At 43.6% G+C, this 14871-nt stretch overlaps 1 protein-coding gene across 6 annotated transcripts in view; it reads left to right on the top strand.

Moving 5' to 3' along the window:
• App (amyloid beta precursor protein) overlaps positions 1-3590 on the top strand; it is a 260558-nt gene extending 256968 nt beyond the window's left edge. For all 6 annotated transcript variants that reach the window (XM_004627702.2, XM_004627701.2, XM_004627699.2 and 3 more), the window contains one exon: positions 2383-3590. In XM_004627702.2, coding sequence (XP_004627759.1) covers positions 2383-2484 — 102 coding nt within the window. In that variant the 3' untranslated portion in view covers positions 2485-3590. The remainder of the gene's footprint in view (positions 1-2382) is intronic.
• Positions 3591-14871: the final 11281 nt, after the last annotated feature.

The raw sequence follows: 14871 nt of genomic DNA, 5'->3' as shown, positions 1-14871 counted from the left end.
AGGACATTTGCTGTGATTGTGAATACTCCAGTTCTTGCTCTTCTCTTTCGAGGGTTGAGGATAAAAGGTTACAACCCCCATTGCTTGGGTGCCATTTTGTAAAGCTGACCTGCCCTCCTGAGGTCTGAGGGCCAAGCCCACCGAAGGCGGAAGTGGTGCTGCAGCTGCCCTTGCAGGAGCTCAGAGTAGTGAGGATCAGCAAGTGGAACCAAATCCGGGGAGAGACAGGAGCTAGCTGCCTGGGCTGCACACGGCCACCGTGAGCCTCCAGCTTCTGACAGGGCTCTCACGGGGTTGGCTTTAGAGTTTGAGGAGGAGATAAAACAATGCTCCATTGCCTTTGATGAGCGCAGTGATGGTTGACAGGCAGTGTGAAGTTGAGGGGCCTCCTGCAGAGGGTAAAGTGTAGCAGTCCTAACAGTCTCGCTGTGCTGTGATTTTTTTCTCTACTCAGACATAACAGCTTTGTGATTAATCTCCAAAGCAAGATAATTTTTTTTAAAAAAAAATCTTGCCATTCTTTGAAATCTGAATTACAAGATGATGTAGAACTGAAAGACGCCCAAGTTCACATGGCATAGTGACACAGACTGGCCATTCCCGGCCACCCGATTTGAAAAGTGAATGAACACGCCTGTGGGTGCTAATCCTTTTTTCTGAGTGCTAATCCTTAATGGTGCCATTTCCCTCGCAAGCGTGTGGCTCATTACACGATTGCCAATGAAAGCCAGGTGACCTCATCCGTAGACAGCAGCGCAGATGGGGGGGGGGCAGGAATAACCCCGACAAGCTTCTCCCTTGGGATAGTGATTCTGAGCTTCCTTTGGGGCCGTAGCTTCAGTCCTCCTGGCTCTTGGTAGCATTCGTTGGTGGCGGAGAAGGGAAGCTGCTCCAGCAAGACGAGGTCTCTGCCGTGCGTGGTGACGTCAGATCCAGGCGCACAGTGGAGGGGACTCCGGCAGGGCAGAGCCATGCAGCTTCAGGGCCAGAGCACAAAGTCGTTGCACCTGTGAGGTGGGGTCGCTCGGGCTCACGTGGCTCCATCGCTGCGCCGGGTGTCTGGGTACCGACACCACACGCTTTGGGGAAGCTTTTGTGCTTTGGGTTCAAGGTGGCACCGCTGGGTGGGTCCCGGCCTTGCCACGTTGTTTAGAACAACGCTGTGCACGGCTCAGCTGTGTACGACGCCCGACGTCCCTTGACAACACTCAGTGCTTGCGAACAGGCCCACAGGGGCCGCTGGGAGTGAGCCCGGAGCCCAGTTCCATCTGCAAGCGTAGAAGAGAGCCCTTTAAAGGGAAATCACTGCTTGTTTGTGGAAAATAGGCTTCTTCTTCATCATCATTATTATTGATTCTTTTCATCCTCTAGTAATCCTAGAGAATTTTTCTTAAAGAATAGTATTTTATTAATTCAGAGTCTAGTGCTCTATGCGCAGGGAGAGGCACAGCAGATAGAAGAACAGCCGCTGCCCTCGGTGCAGGCAGCAGAAAACAGATGCCCCACTCAGCCCTGCCTAGCTCTGACACTGAGAGGGACAGCATGACAGGAGCAAGCTGGTTTAGTGGAAGAGCACTGCACTACAGAGAGGACCGCTTTGAAAGCTTGAGCTGGCCGTATTTCAGCGGTATCGTAGCATTCAGTTAAGTGTACATAAAATCTAGGTATGGTGTACTCCCACCTCCACCCCCGTGGAAATAATAGCTGCTTCTATAAAGACATATATACAAGGTTATCTAGCCTTCCTAGCTTTTTTACACGTAAAATTTGATGAAAACGGACAAATAAAAGTAAGCATGCAAAGTTCCTCGGTATTTAAGAGATGAGGCGTTTTTCTACAGATTGGGAGATCATAGGATCGCCTGTAAGGTACCTACTTTGGTCATTGTTTTCCACGGTGTTCCTAGATTTTTTTCTCGGCTACCTTACAGTTGCATCTTCAAGTAAAACTGTCTTTCTTCCCTCCTGGCTACTTGCGCCCTTTTACCCAATAGGATTTGCCCAATAGGATTTACCCAGTTACTGTTGGGTCAAAGAAGGCAAAGCCACCAATGAGCACTTTGTAGTTCTGAGTAGGTGTGACAAGGTTCTCGGCGCCACCTGGTGGCTAGATGGAGCATCTGCATAACAAGAAAATCACCCTGGGAGAGGGAAGCAGGAGGATCCCAAGTTCAAGTCTGGCCTGGGCCATTTAGTAACTGAGCAAGGCCCTGTCTCAAAATACAGACTTTAAAAACTTTTCCTAAGGGACCACACAGAGATAAAACATGAGCATTTTGCAGTGTTGGCAAAAGAAATGCACTGTGCATGTTACTGCTTTCGTGGATTATGTACACTGCAAGATGAATATTATTTAATTTCACTGCCACACTTGCTTTTCAGGTTGACGCCGCTGTGACCCCCGAGGAGCGCCACCTTTCCAAGATGCAGCAGAATGGCTACGAGAACCCAACCTACAAGTTCTTTGAGCAGATGCAGAACTAGACCACCGCCACAGCAGCCTCTGAAGTTGGACAGCAAAACCATTGCTTCACTACCCATCGGTGTTCATTTAGAGAATAATGTGGGAAGGAACAAACCCTTCTGTTTTATTATTTACTCATTACCGCCTTTGACAGCTGTGCTGTAACACGAGTAGATGCCTGAACTTGAATTAATATACAAATCAGTAATGTATTCTCTCTCTTTACATCTCAGTCTCTACACTACATTATTAATGGGTTTTGTGTACTGTAAAGAATTTAGCTGTATCAAACTAGTGCATGAATAGATTCTCTCCTAATTATTTATCACATGCATAGCCCCTTAGCCAGTTGTATATTATTCTTGTGGTTTGTGATCCAATTAAGTCCTACTTGAAATATGCTTTAAAAATCGATGGGGATGCTTTCATGTGAACGTGGGAGTTTAGCTGCTTCTCTTGCCTAAGTATTCTTTTCCTGATCACTATGCATTTGAAAGTTCAACATTTTTAAGTGTTCCAGATGATTTAGGGGACTTTTTTCCATGACTGCATTTTACTGTACAGATTGCTGCTTCTGCTATATTTGTGATATAGGAGTTAAAAAGATGCGTCTATTTCTTTGTGCCTGTTCTATGTGCACACGTTAGGCATTGAGAATTAGAACTTTTTTGTCCATAAATCTTTGGATCTTTGATTAAAAAAAAAAAAATCCCTGTTCATTGTAAGCACTTTTATGGGTGGGAGGGAGGGAACGCTCTGCTGGTCCCCAATTACCAAGAATTCTCCAAAAAAATTTTCTGCAGGATGATTGTACAGAATCATTGCTTATGCCATGATAGCTTTCTACACTGTATTACATAAATAAATTAAATAAAATAACCCTGGGTAAGACTTTCATTTGAAGGATGAGTATGGATGCTAAAGTAATTTGCAGTAGGGAGAGGGGAAAGAGATGTAATTTTTTTTATCTGATCTGGAATATTTTATGTATTATCCCAAAAGAAGAAAAAAGCAAAAGGGCAAATTAAGAGAACTGAGAAGGCAGGCATAGGCTGGCCCTGCCTTAAGACTGGTCTTTAATTTGTATAAAATGGTGTTTTTATGCAGATGTATTCTTGGAGGAGCACCGTTTTCCTGGTATGAATGATTCTACAGTAAGAATCTTGGCTCATTTAATAACCTAAAGAACAGTAAGGAATCATGTCACAGGGGCGTTCACAACTAATGTGTCTTACTAGTTGCAAACCTGAGTAGGAAACTGGGACAACGTGTATCACCCAGTAAAATATTTCATAGACTAATTACTAGTTTTTACTTGTTTTCAAATAATTGTGTTTCTCTATCTCAGTTCTTAAATTCCTCCCAAGTGAGAAACAAAAGAAAAATTCCAAGGGAGTAAAAATGAAGGCCAGCTGAAGCAGGGTTTCTTCATCCAGGCAGGATGGGTAACTTACAGGAAAAAATTCTGTGTCGTAGGAAGCTGAGCGCTGCCAAGATCTCCATTCAGAAGGACCTGCACACTTCCTATATTCAGTATTGCCACATGTCCCTTAAGTAGCAAAGTTCCCCCACTTGAAACTCTCTACAGCTGTACGAGGAAGCCTAGCTTCCGGCTCCTGTAACCACCGTCGACCACACTGCACACACTTCCTTCTCCAGTACTGGATGATGAGGTTCAGGATCCAGGTACCAGCATGGCTGGCTTCTAGGAGGGCCGCCCACTGGTTCACAGATGACAGCCTGCTGGCTCTTGGCTCTTGAGCTGGAGAGAAGGCGCTGGCCTTTTCATCTCAGTCATTAACTCATGCCAGAGCTCCAGCTCACGTGGCCTGACCTACTCCTAGTCCCCAAAGTCCTGCCTCCACTTGTTTTCATTCATTAGAAATTCAACATATGATGTGGGGGGAGGGCCACAAACACTCATTTCTGAGCCACACCTGACCACTGTTCTAAGAGTAGAAAGCACACAGCTCATTTTTTCTGTGTTTACCTTGGGCTTTAAGAAAATAAACAAATCACATTTGAGCTTTAGTTTGGGATCTTCAAAACACTAAGCCAGTAAAATCAAAATTAGCTCATTATATCCCTTTCCAGTATAAACAAATTTAAGTGAGGGGGCCAGGGAGATGGCTCAGAATAATCGCTTGCCTGGCAAGCACAAGGGCCTGAGTTCAATCCCCAGATCCACCATAAATAAAATGTAAAAGAAAGCTCATTGGCCTGCCTGTATCCTGTTGTGAGAACAACAGTCACCTCCCTTGTCCTTCAAAGAACAATTCGATGAGACTGCCATAGGAAGGTACGTAAATATGACAGTCGTGGATCAACTGTGGTTCTATTTTGTCAAGGAGAGGTGACTGGTAGACGGGGGAGGAAATCAGTGCTAATCTAGCGCTGCATTTCTAATAGTATCAGTACAGTGCAACCTCTCAACACGGTACTGTATCACATCCCAGTAGACATTCAATTACAGTAATCGCAGGCTTTAACTGGTCATCTCAAAACTAAAGGAAAAAATTCAAGTATATGTACTCCTTTGTTGGAACTGGGGATTGAACTCAGGCCCTTGCGCTTGCCAGGGAAGTGCTTATTCTACTGAGCCATCTCCCCGGCCCGTGGTATATATACTCTTGAATCCATACATATAGGGAATTATATACATATGTGTGTGTGTGAGAGAGAGGGAGAGAGCGAGATACATTATGTGTATTATTTCCATATAATTATATATACAGATTATTAAAATAATGCTTTAGAATCTTATTTCTTCAATTGAGGCATCATTGTACTGTAGATTTAGAATGTGACCCAGAGGTCCCATGTGCTTAGAGGTGGGCATTTTCAGAGGTGATGGGTCACAGGGCACTGTTCCTCAGCAGATTGATCCACTGATTAGTTCATCAGTGAATGTACTGTTAGAAGGTGAGGTGTGGTCAGAAATACCAGGTCACTGAGGACCTAACCTGAAACTATTCTTGTACCGAGCCCCCCTCACATCTGCTTCCTGGCTACCGGGAGGTGGGCCGCTGTGCTGCGCATGTCCTTCACCAGGCCCTTTCTGCCCTGGAGCCATCTTCCTGTGGACTGAATCCTCCAAGCTTACAAGCCCAACCAAATCTTTCCTTTCAATGGTGGATGTCAGGTATTTTGTCACAGCTACATGAGAGCTGATTGATACAGAAAATTGGTACCAAGAGTGGAGTCTGCTGTGACTGCACCTGACCATTAGTTTTGGTGCCCTTGGAACTAGTTTTCTGGAGGAATTTGGAAAGGTATGGATCTGTAGGTTAGCCTTAGACTACTGTGAGAACCTAATCCGTGATTCTGATAGATTTCAGAACATCAGAATGTTGATAGGAATACAGATGGTAAGCCAGTCTCAGAAGATTTCAGTTGAGGATGAAAACTCCACTGGCAGGGTTGTGGAGATAGCTCAGTGGTCTAAGTGCCTGCCTCATAAGATCAAAGACCTGGGTTCAATCCTCAATACTGCATGAGTGCCAGCCATGGAACCTCAGGTTTGACATGACATCCACTGAAACCGGGCATGGTGACACATGTCTGTAATCCTAGCACAGGGGAGGCTGAGACAGGAGGATCACTACAAGTCCAAGCTGCACAGCGAGACCCTATACCTAATAAATAATTTTTTTAAATATTAAGAAACACTCCACTGGCAGTTGGACTAGAGCCCCTATGTGTTGTGCTCTGCAGAAAATGTGTCTACATTTCTGCTCATGTCCTGAAACTTTGCAGGAGACTGAGACCAAGGACAATGGACTAATCTAATGGAAGAAATTTCATGACAGCCCAACATGTAGGCTGTAGCATGGGTACAGTGTACACAGGTACACTATAAGTCTGCTTTTAACCAGACGTATAGTGAGAATAAGGGTCAAAAGGCAGTGCAGAAAGTTTGAAACACTTCAATTTTGGCTAAGGAGGAGCTATGTGGAAGTTGTCACCACACAGATGTGTGGCTGATGAAAAGGTTAGCACCACTGGAAAGGAATTAAGTGCTTTGTAAGTGACAAGAAGGTACCTTAAAGGAATCTCCAAGCAGCAAGATTCCACCATCACTGAAAAGCACTTTTCATTTGAGAAGAGAGTTCCTGGGTGACCTGCTCAGGAATGACTTCCTTGAGATTTGCTTCTCAAAGTCCAGCCATCCAATGCCCAGAGACCACTGCGCCCATAATCTGGAGACCTCTGTGCCCATAATCCGGAGGCCTCTGCACCCATAATCCAAAGACTGCTGCACCCATAATCTGGAAACCTATGCGCCCATAATCCAGAGACTGCTGCACCCATAATCCAGAGACATTGCTGCTAGAGCTGTGCAGATCTTGGCAGCAGGAACACGGTTCTGATTTCTCAGACATGCAGAATGCAAGAGCGGTGGGCTCATGCTTTCACCCAGATTTCAAAGGAAGACCAAGGGAGGCAGAGCAAGTGCCCCCCGAGAAGGCAGTGTCTGAAGATGGGACAGTGAAGCGAAGGTGCTGTGGAGACCCCAGAAGGCTGTACAAACCAGGAATGTGGACTTTCTGCTGAGGAGAGCCCCAGACCCTGGGCAAAGCCAGCCTCAGAGAGGCCATATGGGCCACAACTGGCAAGGCCACAGGCCAGGGCTGCCTGAGCCTTTCAGAGTTCACATCTGGCCACAAACTACCCTGAGTACTGGACATGAATTCACAGGATTTAATGTTTTTCTTTGGTCCAGTTCCTTCCTGTTCACTGCCTGCCTTTTAAAATGAAAAGATTACTCTATCCCATTGCATGCTGGAACTATTTAACTTCCTTTTTTATTTTTTACAGGGACTCACAGATCAAGAGTTTGCTTTGATTTTCAGAGACTAAACTTTTAAATTGTTAAGGCTTTGGTTACTCTTAGAGGTGAAGCAAATACGTTTTACACAGTGAGCTGGACATGGCGCTTCAGGGCGTGGGGAGAATGTTAGTTTAGATCTAGAATGTTTCCCAAAAATCTAATGTGTTCAAATGTGGAACATTAAAGGCTGATTGCATCCCGGGAGCATTATACTCACCGGTGGACTGGTCGCAGCAAGGGCGCAGTCCTTCCGTGGCTGCCCTGGTCTCTCTGGGCTTCCTGGCTGAAAGGAAGAGAGAGGCACAGCTGCCATCCATGCTGCCTGCCCTGCTGTCCAGGTTGCCTGCCCTGCCGGCACTGTTTTGGGGCCGAGGACCACACACTGAATCCGCCAAAACCATGAACGAAGGGAAACCTTTACCCTGTGGGTGTTGGGTGTTTTGTTCCAGTGGCAGGAAAGCTGGCATATCATAGGAGACCTGGGCAGTCTGGGCTTACTCTGGGGAAACACTGCCAAAGAGAACTACAATACTAGGTGCTCAGGCCAATTGTAGGGAGATTTTGGAGGACTGTGGTGTGGCTGAGGGGTGACAAGTGGTACACCAGTTGGGTTTTTATCTTACGAGTGATGTTGGATGTTTTTTCATATGTTCAAGGTCTATAGAATTTTCAGGTTATGTCTTGTTTCAGACTTGCAATCTATTTTGGTACGAAGATTGCAATTCCTGCTGTCTAACTTTCTATTTGCCTAGGAAATTTTTGTCTACCCCTTTCATTTTTAGCCCTTTCAGTGTCTCTATTTGTATAGCTGTTGTCTATATCAAATAGTTTAACATAAGACAACCAGAAAATATCTTTTGCATGAGCATGATGGGTCCACCCAGTTTTGTTGATATAACTAATGATGACTCTCAATTCTGGTAAGTCCTGTATTATAATTACTTAGTACATTTAATATTGTACTTAGAGTGTCTATTTAGGGGAAACAGGGACCCACTTGCACTTTTTAACTTGGTTTATATAGGACTATGCACAGATTGAGCATGCCTAATTCAAAAATCCAAAAATTTGAAATGTTCTAAAATCTGAAACAGCTTTTGTTTAGTGTGTGTGCGTGTATGTGTGTATGTCTGTGTATCTGTGTGTGTTGTAATACTGGGGAACTTGACTTCAGACACACTAGGCAAGCATTCCACCCCTGAGATCCACCCCCAGCCCCCTAAATCACTTTTTTCAGCAATGACGTGACACCACACACAGCAAAATCCCACACCATGGAGCACTGCTTCCCTTGAACAAATCCACACAAGGATTGTGGTCTTTGTGTTCTACAAACATGGACTAATAAAATAATAAAAACAAAAAAAGAAAATTTCATGCATTAAATTATTAAAAATTGTGAAAATTATCTTCAGTTTATGTGTATAAATGTACATGAAACAAATGAATCTCATGTTTACATTGGGTTCCCCCAGGACAGCTCACTATATGTATGCAAATACTCTAAAGAAAAAAGTGCAGAATCCAAGGCCCTCTGGCCCCAGCATTTGGATAGGTAGTCCCAACCTGCGATTTTATTCTGCTGGTGGCTTGTGTACCAGGACTTGTGCAGTGCTCATGTGCTCATACCCCCTTGTTTTTTTTTCTTACCCCTCACTTTCCTTCTTTTTGAAACCACTTTCTGTGACTCCCCCTTGCTTCCTAAGTGTGGTCAGTGCTCTCTCCTTCCCTCTGCTCTTCTTTCTCCCAGTTTTCCAGCTAATCATATCAACGTCTAATGGCTACATGTTTATTTCCAGCCTTTCATCCAACTTTAACAGAATCTTAGCGCTGCAAATAAATACGTGAAATGCTCTGCGCAGCCCTGCGGCCCCAGCAACCCCGCGAGGTGCACTTTGCCCTCCGCACAGTGTCTCTACAAGGACTGCTGTGCCCAGCATCCTGCAGTTCTGTCACACTGGAGATGATTTTCAAGGGCCTTAACGCTTTAAGGGCAGCTGGGTTTTCCTTCAGTTTTCTTTTATGGCTGTTCCTTTCCTTCAAGACTGAAGATTGAACCCAGAGCCTTCACACTGAGCTACATTCCCAACCTTCTTCATTTTTTTATTTTGAGACAGGATCTTCTTGAGTTGATAAATTGCTCAGGCTGGCTTGATCCTCTTGCCTCAGCCTCCAAGAGAGCTAGAATTATAGGCAGGCACCAATCACCCCAAGCTTCCTTAGTTTTTGTTGTTGTTACTGTTGTTGTCTGTCTTGTTTTTTGTATATCTAATTCAGTGTGTTTTGCATATCCCAGATGCATGTTGAAAGATATTTAATTTGTATTCAAATTTGCATTACAATTTCCTACAACTTCCTGGTTGTTCTATAGAGATGTCATGAATGAACCATGCTGGTAGGGAAGAGAAAAGAGGGGAGGGGTTGACGTTTCTTCTTCCTGTTGCCCTGAGTAATTTCCTTCTCTTACTTGCTCTTTCCTTTCCTTCCCATCCCCCAGGAAACAGCAGATCGCCATCTCTCTATTTCTGGAGACGCTGCTCCCCAATGCACAAGCGTTTTCAAGCCCCCTCTGTGGAAGGCTGGAGCTTTGAGCCCGGCTCCCTGTGTGTGCTCACTCTGTGCATACAGCATTTCACTTTCTCTTTGGGTGTGATTTTGACTGTTAGTTCTCGAAAGGAAGTTCTTGCCTCTCTTCTCCTCTTGTTCCTGGCCTTTAGGAACTTCTCTCCCTTGACTTCTGCATCCACTGGGTTTTGGGGGCTTCTGGCGGTCCATGGTGGCACTTACTTTTCCCTGTATATGCAGATTATTTGGAGGCTTCTCTTAGTATTGTCAAAGAGGGAGACTGACTAACCTGAAGAGGAAGTCTACTTCAGGTGTCCAAAAAGTTCCCAAGGTGATTCTAATGTGATGCCAAGGTGGAAATCTCCCTGTTAAGTCACAGTATGCTTTTAATCTGTCCTGTACATATTTTATCAGTGGCCTTTTGGCTTCCCGGCATGACTGTCTCATTTTTCTCCTTCCTGAGTTCTTCACAGACCTCTGTTCTTCAGATCTGTGTTCTTCCAAGGCCTCTCTTGTTCCTCTGCCTTAGACTCACCTGTGACCACCACCAAAATGCTATTTCTTGGACCCCCACCTTGGGCCTACCGTGATAATTTCTGGAAACCTGGGGCTCAGCATTTTGAATAAGTACCCTCCATCATTTAATTTAGCCTTGAAGTTTCCAGGAATCACTGAGGTGGATGGTGGGGGGTTCCAGGTCTCTGTCCTCACCTGTCTACCCATGATCTGAGTAATCTTGGCCCCATGAGATGTATTTATTATAATTCTTATGTGCAAAGCAATAGTTTGAACCTAGACCATTTCCCTGAGTTAGAAACCAAGATTCTCATTTCTGCTTTAATGGTCACAAAAGTGATGTATATTAATTATGGAATATGCAGTATATAGGAAGACAAAAGGATTTACTCATAAGCCCTACATCCAGAGATGCATACTGTTAATAGTTTGGTATGTATGCTGCCTTACTTTTCTGAGGCTGCCATAGAAAAGTACCATAAACAGGATGGTTTAGGAAGAACAGAATTATATTTGTGTAGCCATGTTTAAATAGCCTGTGTGACCAAGTTGAAAAAAACTCTAATGTGGGCCTAAACAAGGGCACCATTTTTTGTATGGCTGGTCACCCAGGGACAGTCCCCTGTAGAGGGTTTTCATATGTCCCTGAATCTAAACTCCCCTTCTGCTCCTTCCTTACCCATAATAGTATGATCTTCTGCATATAGAAAAAGCTGGAGCACAAGTCATTTATGTAAATTGCCATGCTTTTATTACATTCTACTCTGTCCAAAACCCTTGCCAGTCAAGTCAGAATATGAAGCTCCACCGTGACAATTAAAATAATAAAAACTATCCTCCAGTCACTAAGCACTTCTAAAGCTAACGGGGAGCTTCAAATCTCAAACATTGCTGTATAAAGTTTGTAGAAGTAGTTTCTGAAGCAAATGACTTGCAGTCCCAGTAAGTTTTCTTCAATAAAATGTCCTAGGAGCACATAATGTTGACCCTTAGCTGAATTCTTTGGAAGCTGAACTCTATTTCTCCAAACTAAGAGACCTTACAAATTAAGTCTCTAGGTGACCATTATCGCTTCCAATACTGGTTTATACAATAAAATTTTTATTTTGTCATAAATCTTCAGTTTGGGTAGGACTCAATGGGGAATGCTTAGAACTGCCCTAAACAAGACCAACAGGGACCTCTCAGCTGAAGGATGAAAGTTGTATATCCAAAGTTATAAGTCCAGCTCATGAGGCTGGAGAGTTGAGGCTCACCTTGTTTTGGGGCTTGGCTGGATGGCGCACAGGCTCTCCATACACACTTCATCGTGTGTTCTGGACTTGCAAGTGGTGGCTGGGTCCAAGGGTCAATATCCCAGAAAGAGAGGAGAAACTGAGGAGAAACCTTTTATTGTCTGGCTTTGGAAATTCTGTAATGTCACTCAGTCACACCCAACTGGTCATGGTGGTCCTAAACTCCTGTTCAGGTCAAGGGGCACAAACACAGACTCTCTCAATGGAAGGAATGTCAAAGAGTTTAAGGATCTATTTTTAAGCTATCATATTAGCAAAATCCAAATATTACTTTAGAAATAAATAGGAATAATAATTGTTCCCCTCTCTTGTACTGTGTAGCATAAGTAATTAGTAATGAAAGATTAGAGCATATGAACATATGACTTAATTCCTTTGGGTACAAAAATCACATTGTATATTTTCCAGTCTGGATTTGACCAGATCTGACCCCTTCACAAATTCCCATTTGCCAGCTAACATCTCTATTTGAATATTTAACAGACATTTCACATCTCTGAGACATTGTGCCCAATACCAAGCTTCGGATACCTTGTTCTTCCTTGGCCTTTCAATTCTCAGTAAGTAACAGCTCCATCTTTCCAGTTGCTTAGAACACAATGTTGTCTGCTTCCCATTTACCTTCTTCCTTCATGTCTTTGTCCTGGATGGCAAATTGTCATTTTGATATACCTTTCCTGGCCATGTTTATTAAAGCTAAACTACCTGTGTGCTCCATACCTTCATATACCTCTGACCTCTAGTTTTTCTGCATGGCACCAGGGAACTCATATTTTTTTTCTCTTCTTTTAAAATTTCCCTTCTCTCACTATAATATAAAATCCATAAAGGGTTTTTTTTAAAGCCTGTATCATTCACCGATGACTCGCTTCTGTCTGGAGTTACACCTCACATGAAGATTGTGAAATGACTATTTGATGAGTGAATGAATTCAGGGTGGTAACCAGCACAGAGAAAGAATCAGGGAGGTGGAGAAACTGAAAGAGAGTGAATAACTTATTCGAATTCACATAGAAACCAGGAAGAACCAATATCACTGCATAATGTAGCTTGCTTTCCTAAGCTCCATTCCTAGACCAGTTTTAAATGTTCTTTTCGGTGTGGAGGCTGGACCTAGATATAATGTCTACTCCTATTTCCTATGGCACTTTTCTCTATGTACTGACTGAAGAAATGCACTAAGAGAGCCTGGCAGAGAAGACAGATTTCCAGTAACCTATAGAGCCAAAAGCTTGCTCTGAATTGTCTCCATCATTTGTATTCATCTTTCTGAGCAAGAGAGGTTTATCTCCAGACAGTTTTCCTTTCAAATCAAGCAATATGTCTCCAACAATGAAAAAGGGGAAAGCAATAATTTAATGAAAATTATACCTATTACTGAAGAATTTTACTTGAGCTTAGAAATTATTATAAATGCTTTAGTGAATTACACAGAACCCTGAAATACTCATACTTAATAGGAGAGAGAAAAATGACAAGCTCAGAGGACAAAAAGCACCTGAGGGGTCTTCAACCAATGGCATATATAGCAAAGACTCTTTAACAGATTTAAAAATTGAAGAAGTAAAAGTGTAGTCAAGGAAATGATCCTAAATGAGGCAGGCTCTGTAGATTCTACCCTGCCAATTTCAGTGTGTATTTATAACCACCTATCTCATCACTCCTGACTCCTTTAAAGCCTCTACTGTGGAAGAAAGATTCTTCTTCAAGCAGAAGGACCATTCCAACAATACTTGACTTCCAGAAAAGTTCTCAGCACTGTCTTCCAGAACCTTCCCTGGTAGAGGCCAGTGGCAGGCCCTCTTCTGAGTCTGTGAAAATGTTTCTGGCCAAATATATTGTATCTCTATGTCCAAGGGAAGAGACGTGTATTATGCCTGATTTCACAACTATCTTAAAGAAAGTCAATGGAGATGTGGTCCTTCAGCCACCAAGCTATCTCCCTCAATCTACTTACCCAAATATCGCCCAAATGTTCAAAATGAAGCAATATTAAAGATGAAGGGACACTAGAGGTCATTTATTTTGCTGAGACCAAGGATGGGAAGTGGCTCACCTAGAGCTCATGCTGGGTAGGACTCATCTCAGTCCTTGGCACTTCTCCCCACCTGTTCTTATTGACGTGGGACTCCACTGGAGAGGTGAAGATGCCTTCCTTAAAAAGACCAGCCCCACCAACAGTCCCACCTCACAGTGTACCAAGGAATAGCCCTCCCAGTGCTCAGGAAACTTGCCCAACAGCACTTAAGACAAGTCCTCTGGAGAGATGACCCATAAGGGAAAGGGAAATAGCAAGTATTTAGTTTTTCTCTCAGGCACTATGTGAAAATGTTCTGTTTTTCACAATGGTAAATATTGAAATCTCAAGGCCAAATTCCTCTGAAACTTCACATCCATGCATAATGTATTGTTTCCAAATTGGCCCAGATTAGTACAGGTCCTTGCTTTGGTGATAAAAGAAACAAAAACACAAGCATTGAGCACAAAGTTACAAGGAAAAGCTTTTATTTACTAGAGAAAATAGAAGGGAGCACAGCTTTATTACATACCTAGCTGGCCCCTAACAACGATAAGAGTAGATAGGAAAGGGGAAAAAAAAAGTCCAAAACAAGAAACTGAAGGGGGCATGGGTGTGAAGAAGGGGATCAAACTGGTCCACTTGCAAAAGAATGGGGAGCAGCTTTATGGAACGCTGTGGTAGCCTGGGGTCCCCTCTGTCATTACCTCACCCCTGGCTTCCTAGGTCTGGAGGCATCCTCAGGACTTGAAGGGGAGTCATCTGAATGTCCCCGTAAACCTTTTATCCTTATTTCCTCTGTCATGGAAAGAGATGAGGTAGGCTAGGTAGATTTAGAAGTACTAACCTTATCTTGCCAATGTAGACATTTCTTAAATGACTAAATATCCATATATAAAGCTGAGAAAGATTTGACTCAGAGTTTTACAGAAGTGAGGTTGGGCTTTATCCTACTCTTACTTACCTAGTGGGCATTTGTACCCCCAAGGAAAAAGTAATGGTTTTTAGCAGGAACCACTTTTAAATCACTAGTGGCCTCAAGAAAACACAGGTTGGCCGGGGAGATGGCTCAGTGGCTTAAATGCAAGTGGAAGATCCCTAGTTCAGCCCCTGGTACCAAGAAGAAAGGAAAGAACAAAAGAACGAAAGAAGGGAGGGAGGGAGGGAGGGAGGAAGGGAGGGA

Source organism: Octodon degus, unplaced genomic scaffold (assembly GCF_000260255.1).
Source record: "Octodon degus isolate 3935 unplaced genomic scaffold, OctDeg1.0 scaffold00020, whole genome shotgun sequence".
NCBI classification, from domain to species: domain Eukaryota; kingdom Metazoa; phylum Chordata; class Mammalia; order Rodentia; family Octodontidae; genus Octodon; species Octodon degus.
This window is presented reverse-complemented; position numbering and strand designations above follow the sequence as displayed.